The sequence below is a fragment of the Epinephelus fuscoguttatus genome, linkage group LG13, assembly GCF_011397635.1.
Source record: "Epinephelus fuscoguttatus linkage group LG13, E.fuscoguttatus.final_Chr_v1".
Classification (NCBI taxonomy): domain Eukaryota; kingdom Metazoa; phylum Chordata; class Actinopteri; order Perciformes; family Serranidae; genus Epinephelus; species Epinephelus fuscoguttatus.
The window spans coordinates 6,927,256-6,950,367 of NC_064764.1; the positions used below are offsets into that span (position 1 = coordinate 6,927,256).

Sequence of the window (23,112 nt, forward strand, 5' to 3'; positions counted from 1 at the left end):
GAAAACGCCAACTTTTATTCTGGTCACTGGTTTGGTGTCTACATACAGTATATACAGTATATTGAGCACAATAAAGGGTTTCACAAGACACATCATCCACATTTGAAGGGAAGCAGGAATGTTATGTGTCAAAAATAATGCACAATACACGTATTTATGATTTTAAGGTTACCTAATTAAAACAACAAAACACAATAAAATAGATCTTACACAATTCCAGAGACTTGTAGTTCACATTTAAATCTCAGTCTTGTAACTACATGAGTGGAACTACAAGCAGCTTGTAAGTTTGCTAATATCAAATTCACATGGTCAGTATAGTTAATGTTCTTCTACAACATTTAAAATATAATTACTAATTTAGGTTGACTGTGTCTTCATCAAAAAAAGTAGTTTGTCAGCATAATCACCATCATACTTATTATTTACAAAAGTTGCACCAGCAATTTTTCATAGGGATGGCCTGATGGGGCCACTGAAAATCTTGTGGTGGCACACCAAAACCAAAAGCCATAACTGAATTTCTGGAATTCTGTTATGCTGGTGAAGTAGGCTGATTCAAAACCACGTCAATATGGAGAGTTAAGAAGTCACATACTGATATACTTTTTTTTTTATTCATTTTGCAGTTAATATTACTAATCATAGATGTACTTAGACTAAATTGGTGCTAATTATAGCCTTAGCTTGTCTAGGGGATGCCACTGCACAAAAGGAGTATGGAGTATTTCTAAATAAAAAGTATTTGGATAATACAAAATCAACTTGAAGGTTACTTTTCAACATCTCAGAGTCAATGCTAAACGTTGCAAGTGTCTTCTCATATTTGTACAATAATCTATATGATGAACGTCAGGTGAAAATACTGTTAACATATTGGGCATTTGACAGAACATTAAAAATGCTTCATTAAGGATTATTTATTGTATTTTTTAAGGTCGTTCATCCATGTCCTGTGCTATTTAGCTGTGTGTGATTGTCGTAAATATATCGGTTGTGTATACTGAGCATCTTATCTTTAAGGAAAACTCCACCAATCTTCCATATAAAGGTCATTGTAATAGTCATGAGGACATAACATTTTGGCCAACCATTATGTCTTACCATGACTAAGAGCAAAAAAATGTAGTATTCATTCAGCAAATTATCTGAAATGAGGTTAAACACAGAGGAGACAATCAGACCGCAGACATGAGTCCGAGGTGGTGAGGAGAGTATGAGGCCTTGTTAGGTTAGAGCCAGACAGGGTTGGAGCTTGTTTTTCCCCTTTCTGAGAGCACTCAGCTGCACATTATTCCCCACATGGTCCACAGGGAGATCAGGAGACCCACTTTCCCTTCAATGTCCAATCACAAACACAGAGCAGTGACTAACTCAGAGCTGAGGAAGCTGAGGACCTGTGTGGTTAGCCTCATTACAGATGACCAGCACCGGTGAGAGTCAGTAGTGAGGCAGCATGGGGTGAGTGATGACTGAGTGAGGACAAAAGTGTAGGCAATGAATGAAAAATTGCTGAGAATAACATGAATTTTGATGGGATTCAGGTGGATTTGTGTGACTTCATGAGGAGCAAGCGTGATGAGCCAAAACTTTAAGGACTGGCTCTAGTGTTGTGAGAAAATGATCTATGTTGCACTGTGACAGTTGATCTTTGTGATGTTGAGGATCAGATGCTGTGAAACATAACCAAAAAATGCAGAAAATGATTTATGTAATGTTTTCTATCAGAGTTTGCATTATTCATACAGGACACACAGGAAGGTGTGTTACTGTAACTCATACCCTCTTATGAAGCTGATGCTGTAGATTTGACCTCTGTACTCGTCACTGTATGTAGATTTTTCAGTTTTTGGGGTAGGCAAGTGTAACTTGGGTGGTAAGAAAATGCACGGGTTTACTTTAGAGATGAAAAATGAATCTACAGTAAGTATTGGTGGTAAAAGAGGGCAGCATCAAGCCCTTAGATTAAGTTCAGTTTGATGGGGATACAAGGGACAGAAGCAGTGCCACATTGACCATCACTGCTGCATAAGCTACTTAAAGCTAATATGGATACTAGGGCTGCACAATTCACCCTTTGCTTAGTCCTGCCACTCAAATGCAGACATGCTAATCGTAGTGTAGCACTGACCAGCTCCGACAAGGGGATTTTTTGCATTTTCAGACTAGTTTTGTGAATTCAAACTTCAAACTGAATGTTGTGTCTGAGGCACGTGTAATAGTGATACTCAGTACCCGAAGAGGTTAGAAGGGGATACACATTTCTTCCCCATTCGACTTTCCCTTTATTTTATTGTCTTCAGTCTTGATGGCCAGGTGATATCACTTTTACACTGTGATCTGTATACTTAGGCTTTAGCTTCTAACTCTTTCTTACCTGTTTTTGCTGCTGAATGAATTTGACCTGGATAAATCCCTCAAACGCCTCTGTCTACTTCTCTTGAAACTGCTTTTTCGTTTTTTCCAAAAATTGCTTATAATTTTTCAGGGAGTGCAGGTAGTTTCACTGTGGGCTTCATGCTTGCTCCGACAGCTTGACAGAACATTACACAGAGGTGGGGCTTAGCAAAGGATCAATTAATCAAATATTAGTCTCGATCACAATTTTTGCTTCCCAAAATTAAGTGAACTATACCCATTGGTAGTTTTGTCACCTTCTACCTATGCCAATCCTCAATGCCTATGTGCAGTTTCACATAGATTGACCGTGTCAGTGAGTAGAAAAACGTGGGACAGACAGAATGACTGACTGACAGAATGACACAGTGACAGTTTCCGTGGTTATGTACAGCATACCATACCATGACTTCATACCAAAAATTAGAGAAAAAAAACCCAAAACATTGGGCCACAGGGGGAGCCACAGCGATCGGTCGCATTTTAGCCATTTTTAAGCATTTTTCTGTTGTTATAGCGTCACCCAGTTGCCAATTAGAGTTACATTTCTCCAGTCACCTTGAGGCGTCCTGTTCTACATATCTACCAAGTTTAGTAAAAATCGATGTGGCGGTTAGGCCTAGATAAGAAATGAACTTTCTAGCACCCCCATTTTGTTTGATCGGGTCAATAATGAAGGAGTCCCCTCAGATTATGTGTGGTCATAAAGTTGCGTGGTGATCGGTGAAACCCTTGAGATGTTATACACCTTTATGTGATGAGCCATGCCCTCTGCAATATTCATTGCCTTATAGAAGCTCAGTTTTAGTAAGTTTTCCAACTTTTGCCAAGAGGGAACTTTAGATATTGGTCCCTAGATTATGTCCACTGAGTTTCATGCAGATCGGTTAAACTTCCTAGGAAGAGATCGATTTTAAGTGTTTTTCAAAAAATTCAATATGGCGGAAAATCTATATAACCGGAAGTTATGGATTCTTGAGGCAAATTTGTTCCTCATGAGGAGAGGCATCTCTGTGCAAAGTTTCATGTCTCTACCACATACGGGGCATGATATATGCCCATTCAAAGTTTGCAATTTCAGTCGGTTGCTATAGCGCCCCCTTTGGCCAATTGACGTAATTTTGCTTCATTCGCATCCTCCCGTGACCCTCAACCACTGTGTCAAATTTCACATGGATTGACCAAGTCAGTGAGGAGAAAAACGTGGAACAGACACACAGACACACACACAGACTTTTCGTCATTATATAGTAAGATATGATCCAGTGCAATATCGATGTAAAAAAAATGTGTGCGTGACTCTGAGAAAAATCCACTGCATGTCAAATCAAGCACTTCCTAGCCTAACCTTTACTGAATGTTGCGGCTGTAGTCCAGAGTAGACTAAGAGAGTAAAAAACAAAAGAAAGCAGATGGAATGCAGAAAGCTAGTCCCTTTATACAGATCATCATCCATTCTTTGGAAGTATTTCAGATTTAAACTGCATCAGATGTGTGTCTGTGCAACAAAGCAACATAACAAATGTGTTCAAACACCTGAAAAAATACTACAAACTGCAGTATGATGAATGCATGAAGGTTAAGAAGAATACACCAGGTAATGTGACACACGTTGCCTCAATGAATCCCCGTCCTTGTCCTGCGTTAGCTCAGACATCCAGTGATGCTGTGCAGTGCATATCCATCCAGCTCTCATAGATGGACTGAAATGACCAATGTAGTTGCATTCCATTTGGCAAAACAGATGTGTGCAATTAACACTTAGGGCAGTTTGCAATGGAGTCTCTGCCTCCATAAATAATAAGCCAGAAGATAATTGAAGTCCTTATTATATCTTTTGTGGAAAAGAGCGGATTGGCCAGTCTTAGTACTACAACTCCTTTCAACTCTACGAAGATGCATACAAGCTAGCTTTAACAGCTGGAGCATTTTTAGTGCACAATATGTGTATTGTTAAAAGAAAAAGTATTAACATAATACAACAACAACAACCTATGTAATTATGTGTGCAATGCATTAAATAAAAACAAAACAAAACAATAGCAAACAGTTACCTATTTACACATCCAGAGAAACTGAGAAACATAATAATTCCTTTGAAGTTGTGTTTTTGGCAAATGTAAGCACAATATTTACTCACTTGTAGCTCTGTTTTGGTCTCCACCATCTTTTGGGAAAAATATATGTCTCTTTAGTTATTAAATACTCCACTATGTTCACCAGCTAGTTGCTAATAGTGTCTGTCAGCTGTTTGGTGCGGAACAGATAAGTATACAGTGGATTTATCAAGCTGAAAACAGCCGTCTGCTGTAGCTGTGAGAGTGGTGAGAATGAACCAACCGCTAAGGTTAGACTCATAAAACAACAACAAGCTGAACTACACTATACAGCTGATGAAAACTGCATTTGGTTAACCCCTACGAGTCACATACAACTGTTCATGTGATCGATATTGAAGGTAACATTATTGATTATAGGCTGCAGCTTGAATTTTTGCATCACATTTTGGCTTTTGTTGAATGACAGAGTTTTTTTGTACAGAGAATGGAGCTCAATAAGACATCATGTTTAGATTTGTTTCACTGATTACTTCCAGCATTATCATGTGCCATCATATCAGATTTTACAAACACAGCAGTGACAGTATTTTTACTTCTCTTAGACTGCACAAATCCACATCAAATGACTCAGTTTGCCTTTTCCTGGACTTTAACTTCTAAGTCTACTTGAGACTGGTATTCCCCCTCCCACCACCACCTCACCCGCTGATTTCACTTTGTGCGGGTTTGTTTCAGGTCAGTGGCAGTGACTTGGGGCAGGAATGCCAATGTGTGCTCACAGTCAGCAGCTAGTGCTAATGGCTGTGCTACACACATTAAGCAGGGGGGAAAGCTGCTCTGAAAGTGACAGGGCAAAAATGTCACTGCGTACAACATTATGAGAAACATGGTCAGTGTCTATCAAGCATACACAGCTCAGAGGGAAAACAGTTGCAAGATCACAAGGCGAGACTGCACTGATAGAGTGGAAGACATTTGGACAAATGTCAGCTGCAGCATTATGGCCATTTTGAAGCCTTATTGATATGTGGAAGTATGATATGGCTAAGGACAATGTGAAGTTGCACAAACAATCTCTGTGCAATGAATAATAAGAGAACAGAGCTTTGATGGTTGTGATGTACTTTTCTTTGAACATACTGCCCACAGGAGTCTATTTACACTATGCAACATTCATGGTCTACTGTACATGATTTTAGGCATTATTTAAAAAAAATTGCTTACATTTAATTTCAGTCAGATAATACCTGAAATCACACATTTAAGCTACTCTACTAATTTAACTCTAACAGCTCAAACAAATAAGTTCAATGTGAAAGAGGTCACTCAGATAATCCCACATAATTGTTTTAGCATCTTTTTTAGAACTGTTTTGCTTTTCCTGCCCAAAACTCAACTGTCTTGATTAACTCTCACCGCTCCTATCACTGTTGTGTCCAGCTAACCTGTGCTCATTCCGAGGGAGTAAAATATGTTAGTCTAGTCAGTGGCCCTTGGCCTCTGTTACCAAAACACAAGGCACACTACAGCGTCTGTATGAGACATACGGGGCTTTTAACTGAGTCCAATGTAATCTCATCTGTCCGGTTTTTAACCAGGTAATCTAGTCACTGGTATAGGTCATATGAAATCAATGTCAGCAAGTGTAAAAGAACAGTTATTTTATTACAACCATAGTGAGTTTCCTACGTTTCCTTTGAAGATGGAAGTTTATTTTGAGAAACGTTGAAGCATTTAACGAGTGGAAATTGACACAGAAACTGACATGTCCAAACAGGATGCTAGAGGGATACAAAGAGTATCACAGTTTGAAGCTTAGGGCCCTTGAACAAGCTGCCATATTTAAGAAATTGTGGAGTGATAGGTTGGTCCAGCTGCAGCAGGCAGCTGTTCTGATCAAAAAAAGCTTTTATAAACCCACCATTCACTTCCACTTCCACTTTCCTTCCTTCCTAAAGTTGCTTTCTATCTCCTGGAGCAATAAACTTTTGGCTAATTCTTTTGCCATAACAACATTCTAAGTTGATAATATGTCAGTGGAGTGCTTTGCATTTTGTTTCTGCTGCCCCCAAGTGGCCAAGAAATTAGCTTGTTAAAGCCAGTGTTCTATGTTATGAGTGATCCTTCTGATGGCAAATTGCAGGGATTCTTTTTGAGTACATTCATTCTTAAAAAAAAAAAAAAAACTACTACAGACAGATAAACAATATAATATGTTCATGACACATAAACTGACTGTATTCTGCTAACAAAAATTTCCAGGATTTGATGTTTTTTGAACATTTTATAAGTAGCTTGGCTTGTCCATTCAGTGGATGAGGTGTTTGTTAACAGCAGTTTTCAAATCATTATCAACCTTAAATTGTTTTCTGTCATCAGTCGACATTATGTAATTGGGTATGGATATGGAAAAGTCTAAACACTGTGGGTCAGGCCATTTCAGGGGCAGCTAATCCAATGAAGAAATGTTGAGACGTTCTTTAGAAGTGAAATGTCCCTATAACATGAGAACCTCCATCAACAGGTTTGTCAGCTTCACACTCCCTCGGTTCTATAACTTTGCATCCAGTTAACAACTCCATTACTGTTCTCACTGAGCTGGAAAAATTACATTGTACTGCAGACATTTGTAATTTCACCATTCAGTGTACACCTTGTCATAGGCGGTTACATAAAGGCAAATTTGGTCAGTGATCCAAGTGTAAACAAAGGTGTTTCCACATCATCAAAATATGTATGCATATATAAGTATTTATATATTTTAAATTGTGATCAGCTTAAAAAAAAACACAGAAATCATCTAACTTTATATGAGAATATACAATGTAGTATATGGTCAAAAATTATCGGTTAACCTTTTATTGTTTTTTAAATGTTAACCCAAATTTTTTTATCAGTTTAATGAAGTCATTGATTCTCCAGCACCCCTTCCATCCGTTCAGCTACTCTCACCTATTTGCCTGTTCTCTTCTTGAACGCAGCATGGAGGAGACGGTGCGCACGCTACTACAGAACCAGGACTCTCTGGAGGGGCCCAAGGTGGACCCACTGGATCTCATGAAAGCGTACAAGGTACAGCATATGTTTTAGTCCTTTGAAGTTATTTTGTTTCTATGACACTGATGTGATCTTAATGGTGTTTTTTGCCACTATTAGTTTGATCTGAGTCAAGTGAGATCTTAACTAGAAACTGAAAAACTTGTTCTGAAGCGGGAAAAAGGTCGTATGATAATGTGAAACAGTAGTTTGAGCACCATTATTTTTTACTAATGTCCTACAGAACTGTAATAAGAAAATATGTTAACATTTGATTTTTTTCACTTTTCATCATTCAGATTGTAGATATAACAATAACTTTAGAAAACCCTAGAGATAATTTGCCATTAGACATATTATTGATCTCACCTTGGAATGGATTTTCAAGTATTTTATAATGTGCTCTGTCAAGATCATGATATAAGTGGCAGGATTATGTTTTTCATACAGGTTGTAATGTGTATCTATAAGACATTAAAAAATGGTATTTCTGGAGATTTTAAAGACTGACTTCTAGAGTGATGCATGATCTCAAAAACTGTAGATGTTACTGATCAATATTTAGCTATTTAAGTGTATCGGGTCAACCTGGTCCATTCCCAAATTGTCAGATGCCAATGCTTAATCAGTGGCCCTCGGCATTAGACCCAGACCCACAGAGGCATACTTAAGCAGCGGTATGAGACACAACAGATGGTGGCATTTTTTGACTGACTACCTTGGGGCGGCTGTGGCTCTATGGACGGCTGTGGCGTCTTGCGGTGGGAGGTAGAGTAGGTCATCCACAAATTCAAAGATCATTGGAAGATTAGGATTTAATCCCTGGCTCCTCCAGTCTGCTTGTCGAAGCATCCTTGGGGAGAATACCGAACGCCAAATTACTCCCAATAGCTGTGCCATTGGTGCGTGAATGTCTAAAAAACTCAGTAGCAAGTGGCACCTTGTATACTAGCTTCGGCCACCAGTGTGTGAATATGTGTCTGAATGGGTGATTGCGACTCATTGTGTAAAAGTTCTGTGAGTGATCAGAAGACTATAAAGGTGCTATACAAGTGCAAGTCTATAGATCCACTTACCATAAAGAGCGAGGAAGTCTGCATAGGTGCATGCATCAAACTCTGGTGTTCTTTGTGAAACCAAAAGTCAGTTGAGTTACTTGTCATGTGACATTAGCCTTTATTATATTAGTAACAAACGTGCTGTTTTAAGCCAAACCATGATGTGCTTCTCTAAACCTAACACATACTATTGTTGCCTAAATCTAAGGAAGTAAACATAAAAACAACCATTTTTACCTACATTGTAAGCTTATTTAGAAAATATGGTATGCATTTACAGAAACTATACATTTTCTGTTAAAATGAAGTTTATTTTGCATAGAGACAGTCCATGTAACAAGCATAAATTGACACGCAGCCCCTGAACGTCCAAAAGTGACACAAGAGGGGTACCTAGCATGTCATATTTTGACATTTAAAGCCACTGATCAAGCGTCTGTAAGCATCTGTTTACCTAGTTAGCATTGCTTTAATTGTTATTAAAGAAAAATCATTTGTTTTGACATGACCTTATTACACTAGGAGAAAGAACGCTTTCTTCAAAGCTTTTTAAGCAGTTTACAGAAGGTTAATGTTAAAAGGTTAATTGAAAATTCCAGTATGGCATTAGGGTTAGGGTTACAGGTCTGTGGGACCTGTCCCCAGATGGAGATGTGTCCTCACAATGTGACTACAAGAACAGGTTTTTGTCCCACACACTTCAGATGATCAATTCTGATGTAATTCATTATTTGTGCTTGTGTGGATAGTATGCAAAACATAGGAACTAATGAACCACATACCAAATACAAACAAGGCTCATAATTCACAATACTGATTAGTTGGTGGTAATATGTAGCTCAGCCTTATTTATCTCCTATTGTTTTATGTTATCATTCATCTTCCTCTTTTTTAATAAAGGCTTTTTAATATTTTGGCATAAATTACATCACAAGCTAATAAACATCCGGCAAACATCTCATCTCTAACCTCATGCAAACAAATATAAAAGATAAAACAGTAAAAAAACATCAACAGAAATAAAGAGCAGATATTAGAGAAGTTATTTTGTTATTTCAACACATCATGTGGTATTATATAAATGTGTAAAAAAAGAAAAGAAAAGAAATAAAAAGAGATAAAGAATAGAGATGAATTATGTTAAAGGTGCAGTAAGCCCACTCTTTACAGTAGGCCTATGTTATGCTTTTTATTTAAGTTCAATCTACAGTATCAGACAGTGAGAGTACCTCCTTTCCGCTGGTTGTGATTATCTGCCTGCTTGATGAACAAACCTGAAAGGCTCTCATCCACCACGTTCCACTGAGATTAATACATTTAAACAATAATGCTTGTAATGTTGAATATCTACTGATTCAATACAAAGTCTGTTTATTTTGCACTGTTTTTGCCATTTTTACACTGGTGTCCAGTAAACTATAAAACCAGTTACTATAAAACCAGGCACTATAAAACCAGGCACTTAAAAGCTAGAGTCAAAATCAGTAATCAGTAATCAGTAAAATTCTGCCTGTGACAGTCAGAGCATTCATATGACAACAAACAACTATTTGTTGTGTAATGATATAGTAATTGCATCCTGAGCAGAGAACAAAGTCACGCTTCCTTTGTGTGTGTTGTAGTCTGAGCTTCTCTGTTTGCTGTGGTGGCTGGTATGGCTGCATGTGCATTTTAGTGCATGTAAGTTTCTGTGTAATACCGTTAGCACTGTCAGCACTGTTGCTGTTGTAAGTGTTGTTCAGGCTGTTTGCGCTGTAGCTGCTAGCCACTGGCTGAGCCACTTCCATGTTGAGAGCAGTGTACATCAATGCATCCAATCCCGACTCAGACTCTGAATCATAAATGTGTTTTGAATGTTGTATACAACTCCTTAAAAAGATACAAGAACCATTTGAAGGAAAGTCAAGACTTCAACTGAACCACTCTCCAACAAATGCATAATCACAAGGACATGTAAAAATCATATTTGACCTCCCTTATGGGGTGCCGTTTGTAAAGTGTCTCACGCTGAAAATAACATCAACATTTTGCCACATTTAGCTTCAAACAATGTTTAAAAAAGTATTGTGATTCTTTTAACGTCACCTTTTACCACATTTACAGCAATATTTGTTAACTTAGAAATATATTAAATAGTTAAATCTAAATACTAAATGTGGCACCTAAATGTTAAATGTTAAATCTAAATATTAAATCTAAATCTAAATGCTAAATCTAAATCTAAATATTAAATCTAAATCTAAATGCTAAATCTAAATCTAAATATTAAATCTTAATCTAAATCTAAATGTTAAATCTAAATGCTAAATATAAATATAAATATAAATATAAATATAAATGTTAAATCTAAATATTAAATCTAAATCTAAATCTAAATGTTAAATCTAAATGTTTTGGGTGAAACTAAATATTTAGCTAATATGCAAATTCACACTGCCGGTCACCAGAAGTACCAAAATAAAAGCTCGAGATGGTCAGACTGTGTTTATAGAATCAAATAACGAATTAAAACCAACTTATCGGGGGAAATGGACACTTGAACATACATTAGCGTGATAATAACTACTTACAAATACTTCCAGGTAGAAAACCAGCGGAGTTTAGCAACATATATATATGCACATCTCACGTTTTTCACGTCACTGTATCACCGTTTAGACTAATCTGGTGTTTGTAAAGCCTATAAACACTATGACTGAACAAACATTACTATCACGGTCTGAAATTAATAACATGGTTATCGTAGATTAGCGAGGCTAACTGTTAGCTGTTAGCCCCGTTAGCGGTGTCTGTAATGACTCACTAACTCTAAACAGTCCGTGAAGAAAATATTTTTTCCAGCGGATGTCTTAGTTACAACATGATTGAGCTAACTGGAGTAGTTTAATGTCGTATCCGACAATGGGAGACATTTAACAGATGACGTCCTGATAGCTTTGCTGCTGCTGCAGCCACTGGTGCTTTCTAGACATTGTGATTTCCCAAAACTGAATAAATACCACACATCGCAACACAAAACTGCTTTGCTAGCTCAATCATGTTGTAACTAAGACATCCGCTGGAAAAAAAATATTTTTTCACGGACCGTTTAAGAGTTAATGAGTCATTACAGACACTGCTAACGGGGCTAAGAACTGACGGTTGTTAGTTTAGCTTAGGTTGTTAATCCCTCCGAAGAGACACTAACAACTCAAAGTACACGTCAAATAAAATTTCTCCAAACACGTTTCTTGTTATTTTAGGTAGTTATTATCACGCTAATGTATGTTCAAGTGTCCATTTCCCCCGATAAGTTGGTTTTAATTTGTTATTTGATTCTATAAACACAGTCTGACCATCTCGAGCTTTTATTTTGGTACTTCCGGTGACCGGCAGTGTGAATTTGCATATTAGCTAAATATTTAGTTTCACCCAAAACATTTAGATTTAACATTTAGATTTAGATTTAGATTTAATATTTAGATTTAACATTTATATTTATATTTATATTTAGCATTTAGATTTAACATTTAGATTTAGATTTAGATTTAGATTTAGCATTTAGATTTAGATTTAATATTTAGATTTAACATTTAGATTTAGATTTAGATTTAATATTTAGATTTAACATTTAACATTTAGGTGCCACATTTAATATTTAGATTTAACTATTTAATATATTTCTAAGTTAACAAATATTGCTGTAAATGTGGTAAAAGGTGACGTTAAAAAAATCACAATACTTTTTTAAACATTGTTTGAAGCTAAATGTGGCAAAATGTTGATGTTATTTTCAGCGTGAGACACTTTACAAACGGCACCCCATACTCCCTCCACTGAGCTCAACACCACCAGATTTTGCCCCAGTGCTTTGTTTATTAATACATCCACTTTAAAAACCATTACATGAACTCATCTCATGAATCCCCTACATATCCCTGCACTTAAGAGTTCACAGCTGAATTGAGCAGTCACAGAGGGGCATAAGCATTTATTCATTCATTCATTTTGGAGTGCTTTTTCTGGCCACTTGCTGGGGGAAATATTCACTTGTTTTAGCTTTCATTTGGTCCACAAGCTTCTGAGGAAAATATTTATCTCTCTTTGGCTTGTTAAATGCTCCACTCTCTTCACCAGCCAATTGTTAACTTTGTCTCTCTACCATTTCACACTGGGCAGGAAGTGTGCACCCAGCTTGTCTGAGCTTGTGAGCCAGAGAGACTGTTCTCACCAGGAAAGACATCGGATATATGGACATTTGTTCAAACATTTGAAAATACAGATTATTATGTTTTCCTTCATGTTTACAAGTGACCTCTTATAACTGTGCAAATGTAACTGTCCTCATTAAGTAGCAAAGACAAAAACAGTGTGTGTAGTGTTGCTGTTGAATACAACAACATTTAACTCTATAGGTAGCAGGTGATGTCCTTCTCCTAACAGTAGCCTGTCTGGTTTTAGTGAGCTAAACTTTTCCAGAGTGTAGTTATAAAGAACAAGACCAAAAATGATATTACAGTATTTTGGATGAATTTTAGATGGCACTGACATAAAATGTGCTGCCAAGTCTCCAGTTTAAGCCGATATTTAAATAATGACAGAGTTTTGTAGCTGATGGCACAAAAATAAAAAAAATGATAAAATATAAATATTAAGGGGTATGGAATTACCTGTAGCCTATTACAATAGCAGTAAATGTAGTATAATGTGCATTTCCACAGCATTAATTCCATCAGTACAACAACAGAGCCATGTTATATGTAGCACTGTGCTGCTCTCAGTTTTATCTTTTTTAACGGAAAGAGGGATTTATTATAATTAGGTCCGATCAATCTGTGAAGGTACCTTCAACAAAACTCAACAGCTCCTGATGTTTTTTTTTTTTACATGAGGAGCCTACCTAAGAAGGGGAAGCTGCAAGACTCTCAGAGCCCTAATTTGGTGGTGGCAAAAAAACCCAGCATAAGCCGTACTCCAACCGTGCTTGTTATTTTCCTGAATTCACTTTGCCCAGCTGTGTAATATTTTGTTGACAAGCACTGAGCGAGCAGAGGGCACAGAGGGCACGGAGCACACAGGCGAGAACATAGGTGCAAACCTGTTGGAGGTTCATACAAGTGAGGCAGTGTGAAGCAAGTTGTTGGGATTTTGGTAAAAATTGTTTGCCCTGAGACGTCTCAATATCTCGTCTGTTCATCACTTTTCATCATTCTGCTGCCACTGGTGACTATATCAACAAAGCAAACTTAAAACTCGAGCAAATATGCAGCAATAATTGAATAGTGCATAAAATGTAAATAAACAGTTTATAAAGACGTGTTTAAATCTGCATCAAAAATAACTTTTGATGTGGTTGAAAAATTGAATTTATCTAGGCTATAAATAAATATTATTCATTCTTATAGTATCTGTCGTCCACTGCTGCTTTATACTGTATGAAGAGCTTCTCCTTGAGTTCATTAAAAGGCAGCAGGACACATATGCTGATAAATCTACAGCCTCTGATTTGAGAGGTGCCACAGCAGAGCGTGCTGCTATTATATAAGTCCGTAAACTGTATTTACCTTCATCAGATCACATGCAAATGACACCAGGCTACTACAGAATAACCACACACCTCTACACACATCAGGGGTCAGTTATAAATCGGTATGCTGGTGTTAATTCCGTTGACGTCAGATTACCCTGGTTTATTAACACCATGCATCATAGCCTCCTTTCCAACATTAAAAAAGAAATCAGCGATTAATGTTTCATCTTAAAATGCAGAATGAGGCAACGTTAGTACATTTTAAAATATAGTACCATTTACAATGTCAAGTACAGTAGAATTATGGCTAGAATAGCATTAGATTGGTGCAAACATATAAACTGCTTCACCAAACTATTTATTGTTTATTTCAATTTGCTAAATAACTTAAAAATCCCACACTAGCTGCTTCTGACTGCAGATTTGTGATGCTGTGTGATCAAATCAAATCAAATCAACTTTATTTATATGGCACTTTTCATACAACAGCAACACAAAGTGCCTCACAGAGGTTAAAAACAACAAAGATCCAAAACAGAAAACAAAAAGAAAAGAGAAAACCCAACCCTCCCACCCAACAAAAAGCTATTTAGCTCATAAAATTGAGTTAGTAGCTAGGTAAGAATGATCTAAAACAGAGACATAAAATGCATCAAAACTAAAACCTATAGGCTAACTAAAATAACAAAAGATAAAGGTTAAATGAGATAAGAATGTAAAAAGAGGAAGGGTAAGAATATAAAAAATAAATAATAAAAAAGAGATAATAGATGGATAAATAGGTTATAAGAGGAATTTAAAATAGATAAATACAGAGATCAGTTAAAAGCCTGATTAAAAAGATGAGTCTTGAGCCTCTTTTTAAAAACATCAACAGTCTCTGCAGCTCTGAGGTTCTCCGGCAGGCTGTTCCACAATCGGGGGCCATAATAATTAAATGCTGCCTCCCCGTGTGTTTTAGTCCTAACTTGTGGTATGGTTAAAAGGCCGGTGCCGGAGGACCTCAGGGTCCGTGAGGGTTGATATGGTAAAAGCAGGTCAGATAAATAAGAAGGCCCAAGACCGTTAAGACATTTAAAAACTAATAAAAGAACCTTAAAATCGATCCTGAAGCGCACAGGGAGCCAATGCAGCAATTTTAAAACTGGTGTAATGTGCTCCCGCCCTCTGGTCCTCGTTAGCACTCGTGCAGCTGAATTCTGTAATAATTGTAGATTTGAGATACTCTTTTTGGGAAGACCAGAGAGCAGGGCATTACAATAATCTAACCTACAGGAGATAAAAGCATGCATCAGCACCTCCGTGCTGGCCTGAGAGAGAAACGGGCGGACTCTGGCTATATTCTTAAGGTGGTAGAAACCTGCCTTTGTTATGTGGAATATGTGGAATAAAACAGAGCTCAGAGTCAAAAATCACACCCAGATTTTTTACAGATTGTGTTGGTTTAAAATCCTGTAGTTTTGGTAAAAGTTTCTCTCTCTGGCCTTCAGGACCAATGACTAAAGCCTCTGTTTTGTCCTGGTTGAGCTGCAGGAAATTCGCTGCCATCCATGACTTTATATCTAAAATGCAGTTAAAAAGGGCATCAATTGGCCCTGTGTCATCAGGAGACACGGCGATGTACAGCTGCGTATCATCAGCATAACTATGAAAGCTGATGCCGTGCCTCCTGATGACGTCCCCCAGAGGAAGCATGTAGAGATTAAAAAGAGTTGGACCTAAAATTGACCCCTGGGGGACCCCACACTTTATCTCATGGGTTCCTGAGGAACATGTATCCATACTTACAAAGAAGTGTTGATCAGTAAGGTAAGAGACGAACCAGTTAAAAACAGTACCAGAGAGGCCGACCAGGTGCCTCAGTCTATTTAATAAAATGTGATGGTCTACTGTATCGAAGGCGGCGGTTAGATCCAGTAGTACTAAGACTGTGAGTTTATGGTAATCTAAATTGCACCTGATGTCATTTAAAATCTTTAAAAGGGCTGTCTCGGTACTGTGGTTCATCCTAAAACCAGACTGACACTTCTCTAAAGTGTTGTTTGTATTTAAAAAATCATTTACTTGGTTAAAAACCAGTTTTTCTAAAATTTTGCTTAAAAATGGTAAGTTGGATACAGGTTGATAATTATTAAGAATGTTGGGGTCTAAATTGCTCTTCTTCAGAAGGGGCTTCACCACCGCCGTTTTCAAGGAGGCCGGGAAGACACCTGTCTGAAGAGAGCAATTCACCATGTACAGTAGCTGTTCCTCAAAGAATCCATAAAATGTTTTAAAAAATGGTGTGGGAATTGGGTCTAAAAGGCAGGTTGTGGGCTTTACTTGGGAGAAAACTCGACCAAGTGTCCTCATCAACCTTACTTAACATAAAGTACATAGAGTAGCTTAAGTTTAGGAAAAGAACTATGGATATAACATACCTGAAAATGACTCAAAGTTTATTTGGTTTCATATGTTTCTGAAGACTTTTCTCCTGGGGAAAGTCCTGTGTTTTTTTTGACCAATGCAGTGTGTGATTCACAGTAATTCAGTGTTACTAATAAAAATATGGATTAATTAAGCTTTGAAGTGAAGTGAAAGTTTTATACTACTGTGCCTAAGTAGTGGCAGCATTCAGAGAGTTGTTTATCAAGAGTTATTATTATTATAGCTGGAGCCCACAATGATAAAGAGTTTATTTTTCATTTCTTTGTGACTTTAAGGCATGCATCTTTGATCTGCTCTCTCTACTTTTCAGGACAAACTCCTGGAGGAAATGTGGAAGCAGCAGGACAGTCTGGAGGGTCCCACAGCCACAGTGGCAGCAGAGATGCCTGCCTCGCCTGAGGCCGGCGGAGGGTCGGAGGAAAATTCAAAGGACAGCAATCCCCTGCTCGAGCGACTCAGAGCCCTGGAGGTAAAGTGAATTGCATGGTCCACTTCTTACCATTCCCCCAACTGTTTCCCTTTTCCCCACCACTCTCCTTCTTCTTCGCCATGCCTGAAACATCAGATAGATCGATATATTGAGTACTATATGTTTAATTCAATTAAATGTATTTCACCAGATATCCATAGAGACTTGGAATAATTGGGCAGCTCAAGGACAGCACGCAGGGCTGTTTTTCCAAGGACTGAACTTGAGTGTTCTGGTTACTTATTAGTATGTCTGCTCACAACAAGTTTTCCTTTTTGCTCTTTCAGAAGAATTACTGGGTAGATGGGTTTTTTTAAGTAGTGACATGGTGTTAGTTCACCCCCAACTCTTTGACTCTGATAGGCTGTTACACAGATTGATTAACTAATGATCACTTTTACTCACTTTAGCTAGAACACAGGTCACAATATTGTGGTCTGTGAACCAAATCTGGCCATCCACTGACATCATTTGGCCCGCTCAGTAAAAATTTAGTTTTTTCTTGCTGGCCTTCATCAAGACCTTTAGGCATGCTGCAGAATTCTGCTGCAGAATCCTGAGCTCCAGCTTTCAATTGCTATTTTTGTTGTGTCAGACTGGGTTATGTGGTGGAAATTGCAAGCTGAGGGCTAGGCTATTTTAAATCATTAGTAAAATCTAGGATGTATAAAAAAAACAATTCATGAGCTGCCTAAGGTAAATAGATAATGAAGTCCTCAAGAACACTGGAACATAGAACCTGTCTTGAATTTAAGAGCTTGTTTGAATGAAGTGATCATTAACCACTGTCACGTGTCATTCACAGCAGCCGAGTCTGTGTAGCTTCATTTGAAAATACCAGTGAGCCATGTACATGAGAAACAAGCGCAATCAGTGTTTCATCATGCCTCTATCCATCTTTGAAAATGAGACCACTGAAAATGAGACCCTATTATGCTGCAGAGCGGTCCAAGGGGCAAGGCAGAAACATCAGGATACAAAGGAGTTATTCATATCCAGGAGGTGATAATTAAAATGCTGACAGGGTAGTTAACATTTGCAGCCAGTGTTCCAGTGAATGTACATTGTGCCTCTCTGTCACACCTTCCCTGCTAAAGGTAATAGGACATACCATCTGTTGGGAGGTCTCACAGCCATTATTGATTGCAGTTTTATATCTACGGCAAAACAAAGCCTAAAGGTAAAATCCACCTAAAAACAGAATTCACTTTGTTAATTCTGCTTTGTATGTTTTGTTTCAATGCAAGGCCATAGCCACGGAGTCAGCATAACAGGGCTAGGGATTTCAAAGGGGAATTATCATTTTCGGAAAACTAACAAAAACTATTACAGTCGACACTGATATAGCTTAAATGACATGAATGTTACATTCTGTTTTTTCCACTTTGTAGTGCATTTGAAGGTGATAACATAGTGACAGAATACAGTGTTTGACATTGATTGTACCTATCCACAGGGTACAGCAACACTACTTCCACATTTTGAGCGTATTGTTAATATGGGGGGGGGGGGGGGTTGTTCCCCCAATATATGTATCACAATTACTGCCTTGAAATAAACCCAGGAACAGTTTTAATGATTGTTGGTAGTGGTGTTACTGTAGGTGGTGTTAGGTGAGAGCAGATGTGAATGGGGATGGTGTTTGGATATCACACTTTATTGCTGATCTTCAGGGGCTCCAGAAGAGCTCCAGAACTTCTTCAGTTTTGAATTGCAGGACTGTAACACCAGAATCTTGTGTTCACTTCCAGGCTCCTGTCTGTGGTTAAGTTTAGGCAACTAAGACACTTAAGTTAAGGGTATGGGAAAGATTGTGGTTTATATTAAATGTTAATTAAAAAAAAAATGATAACAACAAATAATAATGTAGTCATTACAAGTGGAAAGTGTATTACAAGACTGCCTATTCTGATGTAAAACAAATGAAATATGTTGTCACTGAACATTTTGCTGATGCATTCAGTATGAACATTTTTGCAACTTGCAAGATACATTAATCAGCTACATTTCCTCCCGGTGTTGATAAAACATTTAATTTGCTTTTTATTATGTTTCCCTTAAAAACATATCTGTCATATAATTTCAATTATGTCTTTCTTAATGTCTTACTATCTTAAATGAATAAATATAATATATACATATATTTATATATATCTTCTGAGGAGGAGGAGGAGGAGGAGGAAAAAAAAAAAATTAACTCTTCTAACTCTTTCTGTCCTGAAACATCTAGAACTGAATACAACCCACATACAAGTTGATGGCATTTGTGAGTAGCCAGGTTCATTCTGAATATAACAATATACACCAATCAACCAAAACATTAAAACTACTGACAACCACCCACTCAAACACCATTGCAGACCAAGTACCCCCCCTCATGGCAACAGAACTCCCCCATGGCAGTAGCTCCCCAGCAAGATAATGCACCATGCCACACTGCAAACATTGCTCAGGAATGGCCCAAGGAATGTGACAAAGAACTCAAAGGCCTCTAGTTTCGTAGACCGGGCGAGGCGGAGCCGCAGTGCACCTGCGCTTCGCCAACTGGGTGTGGCCAGGCGGATTTTGCAAGTTTGGCACACCGTGTGCGCTGGCGCAGCTACTCCTCTTTCCCACCTCCATTCCTCCTACCTGCGCAAGTCGGAAAGAGGGAGGAGAGAAGGTGTGGAGTGGGTTTTACACACATCACACCAATCAAATGAGCCCCTCTCCTCGCCCTTAAATGCGCCGTGCGAAGGCGTAATGAGAGTTTACTCAATTCGCCATGGGAGAAGAGACCAGCAGCGTCAGACGGCCAAACTTCTCCCAGGAGGAAACTGATGTTTTGGTCCGGGAGGTCCAAGCTCGCAGTGTACGAATATACGGAACTGCGAGCAGACCTCCACGGGCTGATGATGCAAAGGTAGCCTGGGAGGAGGTCACCACAATTGTAAATCAATGTTGCGTTTCTCTCGTGTGCGCGCGCTCTCTCTTTCTCTCTCGCAGTCTCACTCTGTTTCTTTTCTTTTGACTTTTCTAAGATGACAGATGCTGAATATATACTCCCTATCTGATGCTGTGGCTGTTTGTGGTTGGCTGAGAGGGATGTGAACCCATTAGTTTGCAGTTGTGTTCATCAAATCAAGTTGGGTTTCCATTACACGTGCCAAACGTGCCAAACGGTGCCAATCCCCTTTGATCTGACATCAGATGTGACAGGACAGTCGATATAGAGATACATTTATGTGCTGATTGCAGATAGTTGCGTTGAATAGTGTTTTTTGGGTATTTATTGCATCGTTAATGTGCCTGATATTCTGGAAACCTGCCTGTGAGGTTTTGGTGACGTGTGCACACTAGTATTGTCACGATACCAAAATCTTTGTTTCTGTACCAGTACCAATATGAATTTCGGTACTTTTCGATACTCTTTGGTACTTTTCCTAAGGAAAGGTCCTTTTGGATACAAACCTTTAGAACAATAAATAGCAGGGGTGTAACGGTACCAAAAAAGTCATGGTTCGGTAAGTACCTCAATATGGACATCACGATTTGGTAACTCAAATGTTCCACCAAGTTTGTGTTGTCTCGTGTTGTCTCCCTTTGTGAGGCAGACTTTCTCTTGTCTTTTTTCACGTGCGCCAGCTGCGGATGTTGATACAGGTGTTGTCTTACACACCACTTGTGCAATCTGTGCTCCAATAGGAACAAGAAAGGCGTTTGTGTGCATAAATGAGTAAAATAAATTAACTAAATTAATGAATTGAATCAATTTCAAAGTACCGGTATTTTCCAAATGCAGTATAGTACCGTTTGGAATACTCTAGTACTGCGGTACTATTTTAGTACCAGTATACCATGCAACACTAGTGCGCACTGTCCGCCGGTCAGCCAAACTTTGGCTTACACCGGCTGCGCTCCGCCTGCGCTGACAGTAGACCTGGTTTCAACTGGCGAGCTTTCAGCGCACCTTTGGCGAAGCCTTTTGGCACGAAACTGTCACTGCGCCAAGCTGGATCTGTCGACACCTCCCCCTGCTGTACTGCCACACCCATCTTAGCGCACCTCGGTCTGCCAAACTACCAAACTGAGCACGCCTCAGGTTGCGCTGCTCGAAACTAGCTCTGCGTGGGGTTCGCCACCCTGCGCCACCCTGCGCTGCGCCGGGAAGCCAGAGCCCCTGGTTTCAGCTGGCAAGCTTTTAGCGCACCTTTGGCGAAGCCTTTGGGCACGAAACTGTCACTGCGCCAAGCTGGATCTGTCGACACCTCCCCCTGCTGCGCCACCACACCCATCTCAGCGCACCTCGGTCTGCCAAACTACCAAATTGAGCGGCCTCTGGTTGCGCTGCTCGAAACTAGCCGGGAAACTAGAGCCCAAAGTGTCAACCTGGCCTCCAAATTCCCCAGAACACCAATCTGAATGAGCATCTGTGGCATGTGCCATTAACCCACTTCACAACCCACTGGACTAAATGGATCTGCCGCCAACGCACTGGTGCCAGAAATCACAGGACACTCCTAGGGATCCTATTGTGTGGCATGCTGTTTTTTCTGCTGGGGGTCCACTGCCCTTGGGGGAGTACTGTTGCCATGGGTGTGGGGGTACTTGGTCTGCAATGGTGTTTGAGTGGGTGGAACGTGTCAGGTGGTATCCACATGAATGCCAGAACCAAAGGTTTCCCAGTAGAACAATGCATTGGAACAAAATAATCAAAGCTATTCATTTCACTTGTCAGTGGTTTTAATGTTTTGGCTGATCAGTGTATGTCATGCCCAGCAAAGACATGTAGTGACTCTGCTAAAAGCCTGTAAATAAAAAGAAAATACCAAGCAAAGGGGTCAAATTAAACTGATGAAACAACAAATGCAATGGCAGAATTTCATTCTTTTCCTAAATGATTGCATGCAGCATATTCAGTCTTAACCATATACGCATCAACTGCAAAGGCTTATATGTTGTATCCTGATAACGTCCCAATAATTGTGTGCAAGTTCAAGTAATTACCAGCATGGATGCTTACTGAATTTTCACTATCCACCGTATCACCATTTCAGTGATATTTCAGTGATATTTAATTTCCTGTGTTAAAACTGTGGTCCAGTACTTAAGAAAGCCTGCATAACCACTTTGTCATAGTGATGATCTTTCAGAATAAAGTGCCGCCTTAAATTACATCAATTTTCTTGTCTACTTTGTTGACCCTAATGGATCATTCTGAGTGTATTTTGTGGTTTTCATGCCATTGCCTCTTCATGGTGGCTGCCTTTATTTTATCCACATTTGTAATTAAACTTTAACGCTGAACTGGAGAAACATTACAAGGTTTTCCATTTAGTTGGAAACTACTTTCCAGTCATGGCACACTTGGGTACCTTCCATATAATCTACCGTGAAAAATGGTAAAAAAAAAAAAAAAAAAAAAAAAAACCCTCTAAGAACCACAAATAAGTGAAAAGATGAATAATAAAAACAAACTGAGCTTGCTGGGCTTTTCACTGAGGAGAAGTCGCTGACTCCTCTCAGCTCCTCAACCAAAAACTAATATTCAGTGTAATTTGACAGTTTAGGCTAAAACACTGATGGATGCAATGCTCACTGCAGATCAACCATGTTGACTGTGCAAAACAAGGACGAGGGAGCATGGCAGTAAGCACACTGCCAGAGATTTACATCTTTGCAAGTGATTTATTTTGGGTTTCTGGATAATTCTATGGAAGCTTTCTAGAAGCGCTACATTATGCAGATGCAAAAAAGTGTTTTTCCTAGCATTTCTGAATTAAGATTAAATACAAAATTCAATGACATACACCACTGTTCAAAACTTTGAAATCACCCGTTATAATAATATTTTCTTTCTTTTCTTCAATAATTGCTGTTTCAGAGAGATAAAACCAGTATAATTCAGGCACCAAATGTATCATTTACATTTGAAATAGTTTCGGCCCCAAAAGAAAAAGAATAAAAGTGAAAACAAAACAAATTAAGAATTACAATATGATGTTTCCACTGCCTAGGAAAGTTCAGTCATTATTTATGATCATGAGCTACTCTCTTTCAAAGCCAGAAGCCAGAGAAGTAAGTATTTAACTTGTGATGTCATTGAATATTAAATCTGGAACTGCACCATAGACAATGAATGATTAAAACTTATATTTAGTCAACATCCCCACAGTG

At 38.6% G+C, this 23,112-nt stretch overlaps 2 protein-coding genes across 4 annotated transcripts in view; one reads left to right on the top strand and one right to left on the bottom strand.

The window, feature by feature from the left end:
• The window catches only part of LOC125899270 (nck-associated protein 5-like), a 122,955-nt gene that overhangs the window by 29,968 nt on the left and 69,875 nt on the right, over positions 1-23,112 (top strand). For 2 of the 3 annotated variants that reach the window (XM_049593429.1, XM_049593427.1), the window contains exons 3-4: positions 7,439-7,529; positions 16,798-16,956. In XM_049593429.1, coding sequence (XP_049449386.1) covers positions 7,439-7,529; positions 16,798-16,956 — 250 coding nt within the window. Of the gene's footprint in view, positions 1-1,379; positions 1,462-7,438; positions 7,530-16,797; positions 16,957-23,112 lie in introns of those variants that run through there. The other variant, XM_049593428.1, reaches the window with a different exon arrangement.
• Positions 1-23,112, bottom strand: part of gpr39 (G protein-coupled receptor 39) — a 200,400-nt gene that overhangs the window by 9,443 nt on the left and 167,845 nt on the right. The window lies entirely within an intron of this gene.